This window comes from Sander lucioperca, chromosome 12 (assembly GCF_008315115.2).
Source record: "Sander lucioperca isolate FBNREF2018 chromosome 12, SLUC_FBN_1.2, whole genome shotgun sequence".
In the NCBI taxonomy this organism is placed as follows: Eukaryota; Metazoa; Chordata; class Actinopteri; order Perciformes; family Percidae; genus Sander; species Sander lucioperca.
Genome location: NC_050184.1, coordinates 17,659,266 through 17,682,285, shown reverse-complemented (window position 1 = coordinate 17,682,285; position 23,020 = coordinate 17,659,266). Strand labels below are relative to the sequence as shown.

Here is a 23,020-nt window from a genome sequence, read left to right as displayed (position 1 = left end):
ATTTTTTCACTTCCTGGATTGCTCCGTTGCTGCCAGAAATTCCTCCGGATGTCCTTCTTTTCAGCCAGATGTCCCGTCCCCTTCCTCTGTCTCTGTGTTGGCGTTCTAACCTCCGGTGGATTTCTGAGGACTATGGTTAACTGCTCCTCAGATCTCTGCAGGGTAAATCCAGACAGCTAGCTAGACTATCTGTCCAATCTGAGTTTTCTGTTGCACGACTAAAACTACTTTTGAACGTCCACATGTTCCACCAAAACAAGTTCCTTCCTGAGACTATTTAGCAGAGGCACCGTGGCTCCGTCCGGAGCTTAGCACCACCCAAGACTATTGTGATTGGTTTAAAGAAATGCCAATAAACCAGAGCATGTTTTTCTCCCATCCCAGAATGCTGTGAGGACTAGTCAGACCGTCCTCCGCAGGGACATCTGGCGGAATTTCCGGCAGCACCTGAACAATCCCGGAAATGAAATGTGGTCGATATAGACCAGTCACCGTCTGACAATCACCTAAAAATACAAAGAAGACCGCTAAACATTTCTAACGATGAACACCAGTGAACGTCCACTGGTGTTCATCGTTAGAAATGTGAAGTAAGATGAACTCTAACTCAGTGACCTATACACTTCCTCTCTTTCCTCCCCCCCACCCGCTCCTTTGTGCCATTCACCAGCAAAGAAACTCAAACAATCTGCCGGAATCGACCTGCTTAAAACCAATATTTACTGTCCCATTAAGAGGGGCAAAACCCCTCTCTTTGTCTCCGCTTTCCTTCTCCTCCTCACACACTGTTGATTCCATGCCCTGTTTCTTCACATTTCATCATACTACGGTGTGCCTGCCTTTCTTTTTTCGGTTCACGGAAAACGCTGATAAGTGAAGTCTGGGAAAAGATAACTGAGTGGCTGCAGATACAGTTTTTTTACATTCCTGCAACTTGTAACAAGAGAATAGGAGAGAGAAAAGCAAGAGGAACTCTGCCTTATAACACAGTACTGGAGAGAAGTAAAATGAATGATATGGTGATATATTGAGCTTCTTCAGGTTTCTCTTTGAGGTGCTTGCTAAGTTTAAGATCGCTATGTGAATTAATTCCTGACCACTAAAGACAGATCTTTTCCAGCGTCTCCTTCCAGACAGCGCTGCCTGGAAGGCACTAGGATTAGGCAATGGTTATGGTTATGGTTATGGTTAGGGTTAGGGTTAGGGTTAGGTGCCTTGAAGTCAATGGTCGCAGTGCAACCTTGAAGTTGATAAGGCGATGGTTGTGGTTAGGGTTAGGGTTTAGAAAGACAGTAGCTCTCAAGACGGCAGCCGCCTGTATACGAGAATGCGACTGTCTTTATAATCTAGCTTTTTAATAAACTGTCTGTACACTTACAAAGTACAAGAGTTGTTTTTACTTTCCCTGTGCCCCGAATACTAGCGTTGTAAGCTAATCAGCGGTCCGCGCTAGCTTGTTTCAAGCTACAGACACATTCGATTAGCATGAAAACATGTCCCAGACAGCGATCGAGTGGGTACACATCTGTTATTAACCCCTAGGTTCGTTTTGCAGCGCTGCCTGGAAGACGACATTGGGGGCTTAAAACACCAAACACCAACTTCTGACCAAACTATGCCGTAGCCGCGTTTATTTGCGCCAAACCAGTTCATGGAAACACACCAAATTCTTCTTCATTTGAAAAGCTCATTTCAAATTAATGTTTGTACAAAGTTTTATGGCAAGCCATCCAACAGTTTTTGTCGGAACCAAAGTGTTGGACCGATCAACAGGCCGACTTTGGTATCCCCTATAGTCACGCTGCTAACGATGAAGTTTAACTTGCTGACTGCAGAGCACAAAAACAAGATAGAAAGCTGAACAACACTGCAGGATAAATGTACAGCCTACATTTGGATCAGTGCCTCAAAGACGATGTAAGAACACCCGCTGGTTTATTCAGTTTTGACATGGGATCCAAAATGCCTAAAAGACCCAGAATCTATTTCTCGCTAACTTGTCAAATCCAGTTCTTCAATCACACTAAATGAGCTCATTGTGCGACAGCGGGCAGACATTAGCATCGAGCTATTCTTAGTCTGGCTTGGTAGAGCGGGAAGAAACTGGCATCCTTCAGGGAGGACGAGCCTGGCATGGAAAGTGTTTTTCTGTCTGGGTTTTGTTTTGGGGAGGAAGCTGCACACACTCCTCACACACACTGCAGCTGGGCATCTTTAACATCAGCAATACAGGACTAACTTGATGGGTGGGTGGGTGGGTGGGTGGATGGATAGGTGGATGGATAGGTGGATGGATGGGTGGATGGATGGGTGGGTAGGTAGGTAGGTGGGTAGGTAGATAGATAGATAGATAGCTAAATAGATAGATAGATAGATAGATAGATAGATAGATAGATAGATAGATAGATAGATAGATAGATAGATAGATAGATAGATAGATAGATAGATAGATGGGGGAATTCAAGTACCCAGCAGCTCACACATAAACACACATATCCATACACAACACAGTTCCCAGATGTCTGGTTCTCATACTAAAGTTGCATACTTTGAAACCTAGGTAGTTCTTAGGCGTACTGCTGATTAGCCTGCAACTAACAAGATATAACAGTAGTTATAGGTTTTTCTTGCCTCCTTGTCACAAAAACGTCTTATCAGCCCTAACGTCCCAACAGCAACCCACACTGCTCCATCTTGACTCCCACCTCCCGCAGAGTAGAAGTGGATGAAGGACGATGGTCTGATATGGTTTTGCCCACTGAGAATGTGTCGACAGCTCACACAGACCTTCAAAAAAGCTAAAACATCTGATGTTGTACTTGTCCATGGACTTCTTTCTTCCTCAGCGTAAGAGTTTTTGTATTGCAGAATGCGGAACTGAATACACAGAGTCTAAATAAACGTATGCTGTTTGTGTGAATGCACCTCAAGTTACTGATGAACTAATCTAATCTCCTTTAATTAATTCCCCATTGAATCTCATTTCCTCTGTCTCCCTGTAAAAGATCTAAGCCACTTCAGTGGTATTCACAACCAACTGTTTCCTCCGTGTTTGTTCACTGCCGTCTTTCTGAATGGGCAATGGCCAAACACTCTCACTGACACAATGGTGTGATAAAGAGCCCATTGAGAAGTGTTGTGAATGCTAAGTCTTCGGGAGGGCTCAGGACCGCTGCTGCATCAAAAGGAGATTGTGAGGGCGAGCAAACACCGCAAGACAAGGGGACGGAGCTGAATGGACGCCCAGCCGGGAGGAGACGGCCAACGTGTCCCAACCAGATCGCAGAGTAGATGTTTCCCTACAGCACTAGAATGTCTCGTGTGATCCGATCACACGTTGACAACTCTGAAACTGCACCTAAAGCCATTGACACAAGATCTATTCCCATTGCTGATTAAACTGTGGATTCTATTAGATTTTTTTGATTTTGCCTTCAGCTACCAGGGTCCTCTCCTGTGGAACCGGCTCCCAGTCTGGGTTCAGGAGGCAGACACCGTCACCACATTTAAGAGTAAGCTTAAAACTCTCCTCTTTGATAAAGCTCATAGTCAGTGCTGGCTCATCTGAAAGTAGTTTCATGGGGATACGGATTGGACCCTCTTCACCTGTACTGTCTTGCATGAAATACAAATATACTTTGTATTGCAATGGGACTAACTGGACTAGAGCAGAAGAGAGAGAAGAAAGAATAAGTGGGTGGAAAATATGAGTGGACAAGTACAGGGGTGAGAGAAAGAAAGAGGAAATGATGAGGGTTTCGCGAGAGACGAGGTGATACAAGTGAAATGATAAGTTGTGTGTCGACGAGGTGAACAGGGCAGAAAACGGGTAAGAGACACAGCGAGGAAGCAGCGTGTACAAACTGGGGCCGGTCAAAGAGTTCAAAGTAGCGGGGAGGACCAAACTTGAGAGCCTGGTAATGACCTTTGACCTGTGACGGATCACCAGGTTGGAACAGACATCGTGCATGACGAGGGAGGGACACAAAACTGCACCAACATGACTATCCATGGCTCATTGGGTGGAATGTAACCAATCAAATCAGATAGAGTACAACGGTTGCTGTTGGAGGACTCGCACTACGGAGAAAGCATTATGACACACACATTTGAAGGAACATGCACACACACACACGCGCGCGCGCGCGCGCACACACACACACACACACACACACACACACACACACACACACACACACACACACACACACACACACACACACACACACATACACATACAAAAACCAAACCACTGAAGGGCAGCAACAAGAGTGGGAGGCGCCCTTTTATAATCACTTCCTCTGCTTTGATAATGGCTGGCACACACACACACACACACACACACACACACACACACACACACACACACACACACGTGCACACATTTCAATCAAAGATATTATGAATGGCTTCTTTTTCTGTCATCCCCAGCTGGAGTCCTTCTCTACTTTCCTCTCCCCTTCCTGTCCTCCTCCTCCTCCTCCTCTTCTCCTTCCTTCTACAATTTTTCTCTCGTTCACTCGCTCCCACCTTTTGTTTGCTTTCCAGTCGTCATACATTTGCGTATTTCCATTCTTCTCTGCAAGAGGATGGAGAATAGTGTTCAATCAGAGTACCGGGACTGAATAAGCACTGCAGAATCTCATTTCAACACAATATTGTAATACAGGGGGAGTTATTTGAATGAAGTTTTACGCTACTATCATTGGAGACTGCTGTACTGCGTTTTTAGGGAATTTTGGATTAGTATAATGAGGTTTTTAAGCTGGCATACTGAGATTCTTTAGGCCACTATATGTGAGCTACAGCATCTAAGTTCTGGGTCACTATACATTATTGTGCAGCTAATGTATTTGCATTTGAGGCAACTTTAAACTCTCTGGGCTGGGAGCGCTTGTGAGCTACGACATGTGTGGGGGCGTGTTTGTAGGGTTACTGAACTGGAACTGTTACCATATGGGAATTGGAGGCACCTAAAGTACATTTCAGGGTAACTGTTCAGACATTTTAGGCTGTTACACGGGACATTTTTGCATGCAACCCTTCTCTTACATTTAACAGAAAGCAAAGGTGCAGATGATTGACCATAATCACGTAGTGTGATTGAAAAGCTGTAGTTCATTGTCAAAGTCAAAGTCAAGTCAAAGTTTTTGCGTCGGGCAGAAGTGAAGACATGAATTTGTTCAAAGAATAGCTGAAAGAGAAAATAAATCCACAGGAAATTGACATTCCTAAGTATGAATAAATCCTACAATGGATGAATAAACTCCAAAACAAGGCAGACATATTGTTCCATATATTTCAGCATATTGAAGTGTGAAGATACTGTACATGCTGATGAATTATGTGCTAAAGGGTAACTACCAGTTTTTTCAACCCTATGTTCCTATGTTTTTGTGTCTTAAGTGACTGATGGAATCAACAATCTTTGACATTGGTCCAGTATTAAGAGAGATCGCTGCAGTCGGCAGAAACAAGCTACAATGTAAGCTAACAGGACAATTGTCCAGCTTGTATTTACCTTCACAAAAGTGCTCGTTTTAACGCTGACAGACTCAGATTAATATTCTAAGTGTCTGACAACATTATGGAAAGGATTTCTAAGGAGGTCGACCCTTCTGTTAAAGAGTAAGATCCTTTTTTTAAACATAAAAACATCCGCGAAATTACATTCGCTAAAGCCACCAGACTCCATATGAATAAACAGTAATTTTAGCATCGTAAAATACACTTCATTCAAAGTGGACAGAAACAAAGTAAAACTATGAAAAGCCGTTTTGGGTCGCCTTTCAGCTTTTCCAACCATCACAACTCTAGTTTTGGTTGAAATAAACACATAGTTTACAGATTTACATGTGAAAATATGTTGGCTCTATGCACACTAAAAGTATTGCTTTTTTAAATGGAGTCTGGTGGGTTTAGCACTAGCGACTTCAGAGCTGTTTCTGGTTAAACAGAAAGGTCTTAAAGAGGTTTTAAAGGTCTATCTCTGTAGGGATCCTTTCCATAATGTTGTCAGACACTTAGAATAATAATCCGAGCCATTCAGCGGCAAAAACTGAACTTTTAGTGGACCAAACAGACGCTGAACATTTGCCCCGTAGGGTTACATTGCAGCCTGTTCTGTGGCTGCCGGTTACAGTGCTCACACGTAAAAGTTCAAAGATTGTTGTTCCCATCAGTCACATAGACACAAAAACACAGGAAAATAGGGCCCAGGTTGAAAAAAATGGCAGTTACCCTTTAATCACATATTGCGAAATGATATTCATCTTGCTTTTGGCACGTCCCAGGCAGAAGAATGAGAAAACCTTCAAGAAACTAAAGATGCTGCGTTTATCTTCATTTGTCTAAATACCAAGGCTAAAAGTGAGGGAGTGTTAACCTCCGACATCAACACACTGATGTCAGCTACAACAACACACAGAAGCAGAAAGCCCAAAACCACCTCGGAAATATCCGCCAACTATTACGGACCGGCCCCGCTCATCTGTCATCCCTCCTTTATACTTATTATTAGATGTGGCATCAACTTTATCCCTTTTGCCTCTTTCTCTCTCTTCACTCAACGCTGAATCACTCCTATTAAGGTCAGATCGGTCTCTCTCTGTCCACCTCTCTATTCTCCCCCTCTCTTTGCTCATTTTCCTGCCCAGTACACATAATGAATGACTGAAAAATGTGCACTGTGTGTCAGCGTTTGTGTGTTTGTGCGAGAGGACACAGTTTCAGCGGCGATGTTTAACCCTGAACAGACAGGGAGTGAAAAAAAAACAAAAAAAAACAGGAATATGAAGGCCGATGAGTAGATGGTGACAGAAGTGAGAGTAACGAGAGGAGGACGGGAGGAGTGGAGGGACGGATGAATGACTCCAACTGTTGAGCCTCAAAAAATGACAGCCAGGGAGCTAAAGAGGACAAAAGGATTCATATCAAGAAATAGAGAGAGGGCCGCTATTAAAAAAAAGATGTGACCAAAACATGCGGTTGACTGACTCATTGTGGGAAGCACAGCAACAGAAAGAGAAGGAAAAGAGGAAAATTACACACAGAAATAAAGACTTAATGATGATAATATACAATCCTCTGTGAGGCTCACAATGCGGTGCATTCACACTGGATAGTTACAAAATGACAGAAGGAGCGACTCATAGCTAAAAAAAAAAAAAATACATCTTCGACCACGCCCCTTAATTGCTATTTTTGTGAACTCCAGACGAGTCAGGTCGATTTCATTTTGCGCAGAAAAAAATTCTAAATTTCAATCCATCTTTACTAGCGAGACTTCAAATTTTTTTACAGTGATAGTCTCCAAACCCTCCTTTAAAGGAGAAATCTGCCCCAAAATGAACCTAGGGGTTAATAACATATGTATACCGAGTCGACTGTTCTCTGGGATATGTTTTCATGCTAATCTAATGCGTCTTTAGCTTGAAACAAGCTACCGCAAAATCGGTGGTTAGCTGCTAACGCTAGCCTTTGGGGCAGAGGGTAAATCGCTATTTTCTACACCACTAACAAGGCTCAAAATAGCACTACACTTCCACTGTAGCATAATGAGGGTCCGTACATGTAAACCAAAGCATTGAGAACTTTGTAAGTGTACAGACAGTTTATTAAAAAGATAGATTATAAAGACTGTACTTCACGTATTCATCGTTCGACTGATTGTGGCTGTTTTCCCAAGATAGCGCCTGCCTGTATAGTGAATGCTACTGTCTTTATAACCTATGTTTTTCATAAACTGTCTGTACACTTACAAAGTTCTCAATGCTTGGGTTTACATGTAGATGTCCTCATTATGCTACAGCAGAAGTGTGTTGATATTTTGAGCCTTGTTAGTGGTATAGAAATAGAGATTTCTTGTTACTTTACCCGTGCCCTGACGACTATAGCGCTATAAGCTAATTAGCGGTTAGCGCTAAAACTGGTCACATTCAATTAGCATGAAAACATGTCCCAGAGAACAGTCGACTCTGTACACATATGTTATTAACCCCTAGGTTCATTGTGTGTCGGAATTGTCCTTTAATTTCACAGTGGCTTAAAGATGTTATGTTTTTCTTAAAACTGGAGAAAATTAAGTACATGATGAGAGGAAATACTGTCAAGTTTTTTCATGTACGGAAGCCTTTTGCCAGACTAAGTCCTGATATTATGTTGCATGTATGCGAATGATTCCAACTGAGCCAGGGTAAGGTGGGCTGTGTGCATTTTCATTACTTTGCCTTGTGTATAATTTGTTGTGCTCTGTGTATCTTTTCTCTATATTTAAAATCGAAACTTTACAGAATGCCCTTTTTCAATAAAATATGTTGCCTTTATTTAGGGGAAATTCACAATTTTCACTCTGTTAGTACCGTTGCACACACATTGAACACAGGCCTGAATTACAAACATGCTCAGGACCTATACATGCTAACACACTAATGGAGAGATGTCAGAGTGAGGGGGGCTGCTCCTTGGAGGAGCACCCCAAGCAGTTGGGGGCTCGGTGCCTTGCTCAAGAGCACCTTGGCAGTGCCCAGGAGATGAACAGCTACCAGTCCACACTCCGTACTACGAGGTGAACAGGGCAGAGAACGGGTAAGAGACACAGCGAGGAAGCAGCGTGTACAAATTGGGGCCAGTCAAAGAGTTCAAAGTAGCGGGGAGGACCAAACTTGAGAGCCTGGTAATGACCTTTGACCTGTGATGGATCACCAGGTTGGAACAGACATCGTGCATGACGAGGGAGCTCCTGAACCAATGTATGAACTGAACCGTGACTTCTGTCACCCCTACTAGTGACTGCTTGCTGCTAACCTGCTGCGCAATACGAAGACTGATTTCAGCGATAAAAGCTGCCTTTGTTTGTCCTTTGTTTTGGCCTGAAGATGAGTGATTACTGAATACAGCTTTTGGACCCGGCTCATTTTGGACCCATTTCATTAGTCGCTAACTCGTAGCCAACCGTGTGATTCATCTGAGAGACGGACAAAGAAGAGATGTTCAATGTCCATCACAATAAGTATCGTTGTCCTTTCTTTTTCTGTCTGTCCATCGTGACTGTGTCAAAAGGGTCTTTGTGGCCGGACAGAGTCAGAGAGATTTAATACGAGAGACTACGATGCGAGGGGACGGAGAGTGAGACATCACGGCGAATGAGAGATCATATCTTGAAAAGTCTCACACACTTTCAAAGAGTGGTCTTTCTTGACTGGATGTTGAACAGCAGGCCACACACACACACACACAGCGCCACACCTGAAGAGTGCGTAAAAAAAAACCAAAACCACTGGAATTGTCGTGTACGGAGCCAAACCACAGACAGCAGGCAGAGTGTTCCCATGCTCGTAAATAGCAGAATTGGCAGAGGACACACAGATTATAATCAGCGAGACACACACACACACACACACAAAATTAGACAGTTATGTAATAACTGTTCCAGGTCTAAGGATACCACGTTAACGTTACAGTCCTGCCGGGTTGTAATCCGTGAAATTGCCTTTTTGTTCCACTCAGCCTTCTGAGTAAAGCAACTGCTGGTTACCAGATGAATGAAATCCATCTCCTAATACCCATAAGCCCCTTGTGTTAGGCTTTGATTATTCTGCATGGCATCACAGTTTGTTGACTACTGACTATTGGGAGTATTATTGTGTCTGTATTATACAGATGATGGCCTTATTATGGAGCTATGATTGGAGCTGCTGCTGCTGCATCGTATTCTATTTTGTCTGGAAAACGCTTCCAGCACGCCTGCGTGTTGACACCCCAGCTGTACAAACTCAGGCTGGGCACGGCAACTGTTGCTCATGTTGACTTGTTCATTCCACCAAGACAGTGCACGTAATGTTAAGCTCCACTTGACATTAAACTGAAGACATTTTTGAAGTTCAACTGCTTTGAACACGTTTTAGTGTAGACTCTGGTTTAAAAGCGTGTCAGTTATTGTGGGGATTTTCCAAATCCCCCCCCCCCTGCAGTTCAGAGCTGGCTGGCACTTTAACAAAAGGTAACTCTGACGTTCAAACCACATCAACAGCAGGAAGCATTCAATCGGGAGCAGTTGGCACCGTGCTCACTGTTACGCACTACGAACAATAGAGCTACCTCAACAGCGAATGTGAGTGTGTCTGTGTGTGTGTGTGTGTGTGTGTGTGTGTGTGTGTGTGTGTCTTGTCTTTGTCCTGTAGGGAAACCTGCCAACACACTAGGAAATTAAGGGCATGTGACGGTGAGAAACATTTCAATCCCTCTGGTAGGAAACTGCCGTCCAGCTCCAGTAAAGTCCATCTTTAATCTACTTAAAGGGTAACTACTGTTTTTTTTCAACCTGGACCCTATGTTCCTATGTTTTTGTGTCTAAGTGAGTGATGGGAACAACAATCTTTGACACTGGTCCAGTATTAAGCGAGATCGCTGCAGTAGGCAGCAGAGAAACAAGCTAGAATGTAAGTTAACAGGGCATATGTGCAGCTTGTATTTACCTTCACAAAAGTGCTTGTTTTACCGCTGACAGGCTCAGATTAATATTCTAAGTGTCTGACTACATTATGGAAAGGATTTCTAAGGAGGTGGACCTTTCTGTTAAAGAGTAAGATCCTTTTTTTAAAACATAAAAACATCCGCGCAATTGCGTTCACTAAACCCACCAGATTCCATGTAAATAAACAGTAATTTTAGCATCTTAAAACACACTTCATTCAAAGTGGACAGAAACAAAATAAAACTATGAAAAGCCGTTTTGGGTCGTCTTTCCACTTTTCCAACCATCCCAACTCTAGTTCTGGTTGAAATAAACACATAGTTTACAGATTTACATGTTAAAATATGTTGCCTCTACACACGCTAAAAGTATGTCTTTTTTAAATGGAGTCTGGTGGGTTTAGCGCCAGCGACTTCAGAGCTGTTTCTGGTTAAACAGAAATGTCTTAAAGAGGTTTTAAAGGTCTATATCTGTAGGAATCCTTTCCATAATGTTGTCAGACACTTAGAATATTAATCTGAGCCTGTCAGTGGCAAAACCCTTGCAAAACCTGGAGAGAGTAACTGAGATTGTAATTTGGATGATCTAAAGACCAATGCCCATGTATTCTATCAGGTAGACGTTAAAGGACGCTGCTCCAATGCCGTCTTCTGTCAAAGACTGTGACAAGTTGGATGACAGGAAGAATTTTTTTTTCTTTACTCAAGGTGGGAGGGTTATGGAAAAGAAATGAACTCACCTGAAGAACATGCACCCACACACACACACTAGGGCTGCACGAAAAAGAATGACAGTTACATTCTAAAGTGCAGTTTTCTGCTGATATTTTCTTTCAACTGACACTAAAAAATCTCTGAGTGTCTTTCGTGATGTGATTTATGCACCAGTAGATATTGCCATGGCAATAAAATAAAAAAAAAGATATATGTGCAGCCCTAAATGACAGGAAACGGAACACGTTTTCTTTACTCAAGAGGGGAGGATTATGGAAAAAGGGAAGACCTCACCTGAAGAACACACGCACACACACACACACACACACACACACACACACACACACACACACGCATGCACAGACACACACACACACACACACACACACACACACACACACAGACACACACTCCCACACATTCCCTAGTGAAGCCTATATTGTGCTCTAATAATAGGCTGCTGAAACAGACAAACATCCCCTGTTCTGTCGTCTCGTCCTCGTCCTCCTCCTCCTCCTCCTCTTTCCATGCCCTCACCCTGCTTCCTCTTCTTCACCTCCGTTCTTTTCTCCACTTAAAACCTCCTTCCTGTCTTGCTTTTTTCCATGTTCTAGCCCTCCTCCTCCTCCTCCACTCTTCCTGGGAGTTTTGTTCCACCTTGCCTTCGTATAGGATTCCTCTCTCCTACCTGATCTATTACAGCTCTCCTTGTTTATACACACCCCCACCCCCCCTTACCTGTGATTACAGAACCCTTCCACTATCACATACCTGAGGCGTTAACGTAAACTGCACACACACACACACACACACACACACACACACATCTGTGTTTTGTGTGCAGAAATCTTAATGTGTAAAGCAACTAGTAACTAAAGCTGTAACATATGAATGTAGTGGAGTAAAAAGTGCAATATTACTCTCTGAAATACTCAAGTAAAGTACAAGTAGCGCAACATTTGGACTGGAGTACAAGTACTGGAGTACACGTACTCAGTTACATTCCACCACTGGAAACATTGCATCAGAGCTTAGACGTACAGGACAAAGGTGAGTTGTGTTGAACTGGGAACGACCTCATTGCATGATTTATACATCCTTCCTAGAGTTCATCAGGTAGCTGTCATCCCCCCTGCCATCTCTTCCCCCTGCCGTCCTCAGGGTACGGAGATAGAGAGACAGGAAAAATAATGACGTGACATGGTTTCAACTGGGGCTGCACAATCAACCCCTTGTCACTCCCAACTCGTAAGATACGGTTCTGAACAACGCAAGACATATATGGTTATGTGGCGCTGTAAAGGCCCGGCCACACCAACCTCATAATCGGCCTTCGGACAGTCTGGCAAGTTCGGTGACTCGAGTCTGTTCGGTGAGTTCCGTGCTGTCGGCCTTCATTTCGGCCGACCTGACTTGCTGGGTCGGAGGGCGGGCAGTCGGACTCAACGACCAGTCTGATTGGTGGAGTTCTAGCCCTTGACTTGCGAATCAGTGCACTTATATTAAGTTAGCGTGACGAACGGCCTCTTAAAATCTGACGAAAATCTGTCAACCTGACCTTTGTGGGTCTGAAATGAAGACAGATTCAGCAACGGCAGGGTGGAGAATGACTGTAGGAGGAGAATAAGGAACAGAGGTGAATGAGGGAGAGGATAAGGGTGAAGAGGAATGAGAGCAGGAGATAGCAGAAGAAAGACGACAGGAATGGTAGAGGAGATAGAAACGGTCTATTACGGGCTGTGTGCAATCTGCAAAAGATACAGGCCTGAATGGGTGGGACGGATATAGAGAGAGTGCGTGAGAACTCCTTATTTAAAAGGCCAAGACTTGAGAAAAGGAAGAAAGACATTTTAGGTGCAGCATTCCTGGAAGTCCTGAGTTGCAGCTACACTATTTGTCCAAAATATCATTATATCTTGCCTATAGGGGTGACCCCCGGAATAGTTCAATATTCGACGCCACGATCGAATGAGCCCGATTCGACTGCCAGGCTCACAGTCCAGTCCTCGCCGCGCCGTAAAAAGCCCAGTTCAGACCAAAGATTGCTTAATAGGAATGTGGATAACGTTAGTGATAGTGAGATGCTTGCTACAGCTGCCTTTCTAGTGACGAATCGGCGAAAAGGTTTCTCGCTCGCTCTCTAGGTCTAGGTCCAACTGTTAGTTGGCCATATGTTGTGCTTGCGGGCGCTTTTGCTGGTATCAATCAAGTGTATTTTGGTTTTAAGTGAAATTGGTGAGGTGCTGCAATTTGTCCTGAGAGGAAAAAAGTGACAGTTTATTCCAGAGAAAGAGAGGAGTTTGAGGTCATTTAACAAGCCCCCCCCCCCCCCCCCCTGCAGGTTGAGACAGGTTAACTGGCATTCCAATCTCTCTTTCATTCAGCCAGAGGTATAGGGGGTTAGGTGTGTGTGTGTGTGTGTGTGTGTGTGTGTGTGTGGCTCAGACAGCCCACCTACATTCTTTTCAGACAAAACTGCAACTTGGTAACCCCCCTCCTTTCTCTCTCTCCCCTCAGATTTATGACTTTCTTCTCAGAATTCTGACTTCAATTTAATAATTCTGACTTTAAACTCAGAACTCGATACCTTCTATGACGTGGCTCTAATCCTCACACAGCATCGGAGTTTGTTTTTACTTCGCTCCGCACTTAACAGCCCCGTACCAAGTACCAGTATGTTGCCATGGCTACGCATCACCGACTACGGTTCACATGCACGTAATATTCCGTTTTTTTATGTACAGAACACGCACAACACGCACAACACACAACACGCACAACACACACAACACACAACACGCACAACACACACAACACACAACATGCACAACACACACAACAAACGCACATACAGAACACACAGAACACACACAACACACAACATGCACAACACACACAACAAACGCACATACAGAACACACAAAACACACACAACATGGACAACACACACAACACGCACAACAAACGCACATACAGAACACACAGAACACACACAACACGCACAACACACACAACACGCACAACAAACGCACATACAGAACACACACAACATGGACAATACACACAACAAACGCACATACAGAACACACAGAACACACACAACATGGACAACACACACAACACGCACAACAAACGCACATACAGAACACACACAACACACACAACACGCACAACACACACAACACGCACAACAAACGCACATACAGAACACACACAACATGGACAACACACACAACACGCACAACAAACGCACATACAGAACACACAAAACACACACAACATGGACAACACACACAACACGCACAACAAACGCACATACAGAACACACAGAACACACACAACACGCACAACACACACAACACGCACAACAAACGCACATACAGAACACACACAACATGGACAATACACACAACAAACGCACATACAGAACACACAGAACACACACAACATGGACAACACACACAACACGCACAACAAACGCACATACAGAACACACAGAACACACACAACACGCACAACACACACAACACGCACAACAAACGCACATACAGAACACACACAACATGGACAACACACACAACACGCACAACAAACGCACAACACGCAACATGCACAACACACACAACACGCACAACACACACAACAAACGCACAACACGCACAACACACAACACGCACAACACACACAACACACAACACGCACAACACACACAACACACAACATGCACAACACACACAACAAACGCACATACAGAACACACAGAACACACACAACATGGACAACACACACAACACGCACAACAAACGCACATACAGAACACACAAAACACACACAACATGGACAACACACACAACACGCACAACAAACGCACATACAGAACACACAGAACACACACAACACGCACAACACACACAACACGCACAACAAACGCACATACAGAACACACACAACATGGACAATACACACAACAAACGCACATACAGAACACACAGAACACACACAACATGGACAACACACACAACACGCACAACAAACGCACATACAGAACACACAGAACACACACAACACGCACAACACACACAACACGCACAACAAACGCACATACAGAACACACACAACATGGACAACACACACAACACGCACAACAAACGCACAACACGCAACATGCACAACACACACAACACGCACAACACACACAACAAACGCACAACACGCACAACACACAACATGCACAACACACACAACACGCACAACAAACACACAACACGCACAACACGCACAACACACAACATGCACAACACACACAACACGCACATACAGAACACACAGAACACGCACAACACACACAACACACAGAACATGCACAACATGCACAACACACACAACACGCACAACAAACGCACATACAGAACACACAGAACACACACAACATGCACAACACACACAACACGCACAACACGCACAACACACACAACACGCACAACAAACGCACAACACGCAACATGCACAACACACACAACACGCACAACAAACGCACATACAGAACACACAGAACACACAGAACACACACAACATGCACAACACACACAACACGCACAACACGCACAACAAATGCACAACACACACAATACGCGCAACAAACGCATTTACAGAACAAACACACATACAGAACACGCACAACACACACAACACATAATAGAATTTGAAAAGGCTAAATTCCAAAAAAAGGCCTTATTCGGAATATCCAAACAGAATTAGCTGTTTACATGACCTGTATTAAATTCGGGATATTGTCATAGTCTGAATGATAGTGGAATATTGGTGTGCATGTAAACACCCCCCCCCCTCCTCCCTCCAATGCAAACATGATTTTAAAAACCTCTTTAAAAACCTTTTATTCATTCTTTTATTAGTTCCACAGAACAGGCTTTCAAAAGCTTTAACAATCTTCACACACACACACACACACACACACACACAGTGGCAGCTCCCTCCCTTTCAACTCAGAGAGAAGAGGAAAGAAAGTAGAGAGAGAGAGGAGAAAAGGGACGATAGGTGGAAGAGAGAAGGGAAACTGAATGACAGAAAACACTCCAGTCACGGACACAAGTGCACACACACACACACACACACACACACACATAGGGAATGCCTCAGTGCTCATGAATGAGGAGGGCACTCGAGCAGGAGAGCCTGGCACAAAAGAGTCGCATTCAGAAACGTAATGGTTGTTCAAGAGCGACGTTCAGGAACACACAAAGGTTGACTTCGACTTTTTCTGTACTGTGTGTGTGTGTGTGTGTGTGTGTGTGTGTGTGTGTGTGTGTGTGTGTGTGTGCCTGTGAGTGTGTGTCATTCCGATGGATTCACTACACCACCACCAGCTAGAACAAACAGGAGCTCCTGCTAAGAACATGGAAGATTTTTAAAACGCACAGCACAAGAAGAGGCAAGTCGATGAGAACCGAGAACAGAACTTCAGGTGTAGAAACGTCTTCTACAACAAACATTCACACAGCATACTGTCAAGCTGAAATACTAGAAAAAAGGGCACATGGTCCTAAAGGGTTGTACTTAGTGTCTTCATTAATCAGAGGTGAGTTTTGGGCGTAACATGCAATCAACCAATCAGAGATCATCTCCCATTCCCTTTAAAAGCCAGGCGCGTTTGGACCTTGGAGCATTGCTATTATGATGGAGGATTTACACCATAATATTTTTATTCATTCCCTACAGTCCCTGTGTGTGTAACAAGCATAGTGTGCGTGCGCTGTGCACGAGCCTAGGATCATTTTACTAATGCTCTGTTAAAATAACAATGAAATGCTGCGTTATTGACTTTAGACCAGGTTGTTGTTGGTTAATGGTGCCATCACTTCCCACTGCCTCAAGATAGTAATACGCCCAGAATGCACCTGAACACACCTCCCTGTAAGACCAGCACGCCCAGAATGCACCTGAACACACCTCCCTGTAAGACCAGCACGCCCAGAATGCACCTGAACACACCTCCCTGTAAGACCAGCACGCCCATGGGCCACAGATGGGTGCAGGTGCATTTGCTATTTAAACGACGTGGGTGCTGGACGGGAAACTGACAACTGGGTCGGTCTTAAACTAGCAAAGAGACTTGGGTTTGCGTTGCGCTGCACTGGGGGCAAGATAGGGGCCCTAAAACTGTTAGGTAACTCTTTGTGGTGTTCTTTAAACTTGGCACTTTTGGACAGAAAAAGAGTGAAAGCAGAGCACCCCAGCACACAGATCTCAAATGGATCCCAGACCGTCCTGACAAACAACAACCATGGCGATACAGACAACCCGCGTGCATGCGTGCATGTGTGTGTGTTTCAGTATATTTAAGGAGTCCTTACCTGTCCGAGGTCCAGGGTGACGTTGACCTGGTTGTAGTCGGTGTTGCGGGACAGAGGCGGGCTCTGCCACCATCGCTCCGTCCCGTCGATGGCGTTGGTGATGGGGTGGGCGCGGTCGCTGTCGCCATGGCTGCAGATGTCACAGTACTGGCCCTGAGGAGGACAGACGCAGAGGAGAATTTCAAGTTGTCATCCATGTCATGTTGTCATGCATCGTCCTTTCATTTCATCCCGAGGATTCAACTGAATTCACCATGCCATGTGTCTAATATATGTACTGTATATATATATATATATATATGTATATATATTTATTATTATTATATGCGCAGATGCTTAAACCGATCATAGCGCCATTGGGATACATTGGTTGGGATTTGACCCAACAGTCTTTAGGTTACAGCACTATCTAGCCACCGAAAACAGCAGCAGAACGTTTCAGTAAACTACTAGGAATAGAAGAGATTTCTGTTAGAACAGTTTGTCCCAACAGCTACCTGGGTCAGGTTTCCTATATTCCAGCAGAGAAGTGACTCCACTCAGGTTACTGTAACAGTCAGGCTCTGGCTTCTATTGTTTTTCTGCTAGCAGGTTTTAACGTGTCATAAATGTCACCTTGCTGGGCCTCAGTATGACTGTTTGGCGCAGCCATTGGTTTCCATTCATTTCTGCGCCACACAACGACAACCTAACTTGAACTAGAATAGAACCTGCCATAATGTTCACCACGACAACGACAACATTTTCTCCTGCACGTTAAAGTCTCTGCCGGGTCATTTTCATACAAACAAATGGCTGCCTGGAAGGCAGACCGACCGCCCATCCGCCCGCCCGACAGACAGACAGACTTGTTTTCAGTCTGTTTCATGCACATGGCAATATACACGGACAAATAGATCAAACATTAAGACCACATTTACGATGACACCGGATCTATACAAAGTCAGCGAGATAGTTTGTTCAGCACAGCGCTATGGCAGAGGCGAGAAGACTTAAAGTGTGGATATAGAGGGTGTAGAAGGGAGGTGAACATGTCCCACAATCCAAAACATGGCATTGCTTTAATAATTTGTGCTCAGGCAGAGGTAGACGTGACCACTTCAAGTGTCCTCTCCGCCTCTTTGCTCCCTAAAGCCTCTCCTCATTCTCTGCTAATCCCGTTTGGTTTGTCTGAGCGTTTGACCCCACCGCCGCCGGCTATGGAAGCGTTAGCATAAACTAAACAAGTGTGGACCTGAACACGAGCCCAGGTCAGGAGATGTAATCACTGCAGGTCACTGAGGTCAGAGGTTTTTTTTCGACCAAACCGCCCCCAAAATAACATGGACGGTTCCATACAACGCTCTTCACAAGTGAAATGAAGGATCAGATCTTCACTTTCATTGAATTTTAGGTGTTTTATTCCATTTTATAGCATTATCCTGACTAACCTTATAACATATCTGTCGTTATCCATCACCTTCATTCATCTGATTTTAACTTTTAGTCAAAATCATTCATAATTTAACCCTTTAAGTTGTGTCGTTGTTTACCAGAGACGTGCTCATAGGTTTCTTGGAAATAAGTCATTGATCATGACAATTGCATAAAAAAATGACAAATTGACTAGGACCAAAATGATCGATTAATCGACTAATCGACTTAGAGGGGGCAGCCCAACTCATTTGAGGGAACAACTGATCAGATATCCCCCTCAGTGACACTGTCACAATTGAATTCAATTGGATTTGAGTACAGACATTTGTTTTCGGTGTTCTGTGTCTGTGTTCTTTCTTTCCTCTCTTCCAATACTAATTGTCATGTTGTCTTTCAGATCTGGGACCACAGAGCAGTTCAAAGTACCTTCAAAACTTTAAAGAAGGCAGGAAATTCCCTCCAATCAGCAGCTGAACGCTGAGAAATGGAGGTAACCAACCATTATGTGAAGCTGATCTCCTCCCCAGGTATACTGTATGACATCACTAAAGAACAAGGCAGAGTAGAGGAATGAAGGGGTGCTGGGGAAAGTAGCTGGACTTTCTGGAGGGCTCCTAAGAAGCCTTGTGCTGGGGAGAGACCTGTATGATGGGCTCATGGTGTTGTCATTTATACATATGTTCATTTGGTTTATTGTCTATTCTGGTACTATTTTGTTGAAGGATTTTGAATATTGCAGTTGCTGTGTCATCTTTTTTTGATTTTTTTGTGGGTGGTAGTTTCATGTTGCGAGTTGTATGTTTTGTATGTTGGTTACCAAATCAAAAAATTGTTCATCTTTTTTTAGGCTTTAGGGGTGCATGATATACCGACTCAATATCGTTTTTTTTGCAACTTCACGTTGTGCAACATCAATATCGAAAATGTACTTAAAAGTATGCAATATTCCGTGTATTTTGCGAGATGCGCATAGAGACGGCGAAGGAAACGAGAAGCGTGAGGACAGAAAGAGAGAGTGTGAAACGGCTTAGGAGACCGTTTTGGGCTTTAGTGGAAAGGGGGGGAGGGACTGAGAAGTTGGCGATGTTCAAATGTTTCAAAAGTCCTGGATCTTCACAATTAGTTACGGCACCTTTAATGTATTTTCATGTGTTTTCAACTTTTGTGTTTTCATATATGTTTAAGAATATCAGAATTAGTAAGTAAATAAATCATTTTATAGTATGAACAACACACAATTACACACTAGACAGTTAAATAAGTAAAAATATAGTGTATATATATATATATATATACACACACACGTGTATTTTTTTTACAGTGCACAGAGAGGAGCTGCCTCCAGCCCCTCCCCCTCGTGAAGTTGCGTGCTGCCGTGTGCACTTGTTCAGAGAGGCTATCGTTACGTTAGCTAGTTGCTGGTGTTCTTGTTCAGAGAGGCTATCGTTACGTTAGCTAGTTGCTGGTGTTCTTGTTCAGAGAGGCTATCGTTACGTTAGCTAGTTGCTGGTGTTCTTGTTCAGAGAGGCTATCGTTACGTTAGCTAGTTGCTGGTGTTCTTGCCGTGGGATTAACTGTACTAATAAAACTGTTGAAACACCGTGGCCACGCTGCTGTGAAAGCTCCCCGAACGTCATTTATCAGAGTCTGGTTGTTACCCCTCTCAGTGGCAGCTCCTCCACTCATATCTTTATAACGGAGCTAGCTAACCCTAACCGGAGCTAACCGGAGCTAACCGCTAATCAGAGCTAATCGTTGCCAACTGAGCCTTCAGTTCTGCGTGTCTGTATCCATTAACTGCACGTATGGACTCGAGCCAGAATAAAACCCTTCGTTTTATTAAAATGGCTGTAAAAGTTTTAAACTACAACTCAGAGTTGTTTGAATGACATAAATCTGCTCAAGGTATGACGTAGCGTTAGCGTGCTAAGTTGATGCTTTCTCTGCGGAGTGCAGACTGATTTGCTCTCGCGAGTCATGTGACCAAATCGCAGCCTTTGCGATTAGGAAATCGCATTTTAACATATCGCGATATTATCGCAAATGCAATTAATCGTTCAGCCCTAATCAGAATGCACATCGGTTTCGCAACATTCACGCTCAACATTGCAATATCACATTTGGTCAACATCGGGCAACCCTAGTCGGCTTTCCTCCTGTCCGTCACTCATTCTTTCTCTACACACGGTCCATCCTCTCTTCACTTCTTCCTCTTAACAAGCAAGCACGTCGACAAAAAAGACCACCTGGAACTGAACATGCAGAGTGCATTCCCCTCTCCCTGTGCGTTACACACTCTATCATTCAGTCGTTTGTCATCTCTCTCTCTCTCTCTATTTCTTTCTTTCCCTCCACCTTTGGTGAATGAGCACGACTCCCCAGCGCTGCCCTGAAGACACGTCTTCCTCACTCAGAGGGAGACAAAGGATTGCTCAGTCAACACCTGCCACTTTATGTGATCAATCTTTATTCCTCTCTGAACACAACGCGCAGCTTTTCTTTTGACTCTTTCGGTATGACATGTCTTTTTCCCCTCTGTGTCTCACTCTCTCTCCTGCTTCCATCTTGCATGGCACACCAATATTCCACTATTATACAGGTCATGTTAACAGCATATTCCGAATAAGACCTTTTCCCGAATATTGCATGTGGGATATGCCGGTATTATTCAGGTTTTAGAGGCACTCTTTGGACATGTATACAGCGCATTCAGAATATGCGTCTCAATCTGGGTTTTTACCGCAGTTTGCAACCGTTTACGACCTGTGTGCGGCTTATGGCCAGCTCTGTGCGTTGCTATGGTCTTTTTCGGAATAAGGTGCATGCAAGTTATGTGCATGTTAACGTACAGAATGGTCTGCAGTATGCGTTTACAGGCGTGTTAGTGTAGACCGAGATTAGTTCTGAAATGGTGCTGAAACTGAGATCATTTCAGTTGTTTAAACGCTGTTGCTCACAGCAGCATTCTACAATGCAAATGCTAACATGCTGCTGTTTTAGCAGCTATAATGTTTAACATGTTCACCTTCACCACTTCAGTTTAGCGTGTTAGCATTTGCTAATTAACAGTAAACACAGCTGAGGCGAATGGGAATGTCAGTAGTATTGCTTCACACACACACACACACACACACACCCACACACGCACACATGCACACGCGCACCCACGCACACACAGCCCCCTCCTGCTGCTTTTAATTAATAAAAACACTCACGTCTGGCTGTCAAATCAAAACAGGATTAACCTCAGCACAGAGGTGTGTGTGTGTGTGTGTGTGTGTGTGTGTGTGTGTGTGTGTGTGTGTGTGTGTGTGTGCGTGTGTGTGTGTGTGTGTGTTGTTCAGGGGGGGCTGCAGTAACCCGACAAAGTGGGCCGAGCCACAATAGCCCAGCCAAAGTGGGCAAAACCCCTTCGCTCAAACCCCATAATGCACCATTCCTGGAGCTAATGACCAGATTTCGTGGCTTCATTTTGAGCTAATTATGCACCAACGTGGCCACTTCAACCAAAAAACTTTCCCCCGAGCAGGCAGGTCGGAGAAAGGCTGAATGAAAACTCTGATGAGACAATACGCGCTGTAATCCTTAGTGTGGAGTCGCTTTAGTGGCTGAAATGTGGTCGGGATCAAGTACTGCAGAATCCTGCAGAGAATCTAGCTGAACCGAACAGAATTACTCAGAAAATATATATAACCTAGCCTCTGCAACTTGTTCTGTTATTTTACAGATTTATTTCTTGGAGTGTAAGGTGGCATTGTTTTTTTTTGTATGTGTCTTTAAAGTTAAAGTTGAATCAACAACTTAAAAGTGTGAAGGAATCCCCCTCAGGGCACTTTATTTTTTGTCTAGGCCTCATTCTCAGTCTTCACAATCAAACACCACTTCAGACTGCCTGCTGTTTACTCATGCATCTCATATCTTTATCTTGATCTCTGAGCTCTTTCCATTTCACTTCAAAAGGGGACTCATGAGCACGCATATCAAATGCTCTGCAAACACTAAACGTCAAAAGGATCTCGAAATCCACTTTTTCGGTTATTTAACGG

The 23,020-nt window shown here is 44.0% G+C and overlaps 1 protein-coding gene and 1 long non-coding RNA gene across 8 annotated transcripts in view; one reads left to right on the top strand and one right to left on the bottom strand.

The window, feature by feature from the left end:
* The window catches only part of lama5 (laminin, alpha 5), a 120,210-nt gene that overhangs the window by 94,475 nt on the left and 2,715 nt on the right, over positions 1–23,020 (bottom strand). For all 7 annotated transcript variants that reach the window (XR_004899078.1, XM_036008448.1, XM_036008447.1 and 4 more), the window contains exon 2: positions 17,559–17,711. Coding sequence is in view for 6 of the 7 variants with exons in the window: in XM_036008448.1 (XP_035864341.1) it covers positions 17,559–17,711 (153 nt within the window). In the remaining variant the exon portion in view is untranslated. The remainder of the gene's footprint in view (positions 1–17,558; positions 17,712–23,020) is intronic.
* LOC116039176 lies at positions 12,483–21,668 on the top strand. The gene is made up of 3 exons (XR_004102276.1): positions 12,483–12,563; positions 13,186–13,189; positions 21,654–21,668. It is a non-coding gene; the product is annotated as an uncharacterized LOC116039176 (long non-coding RNA).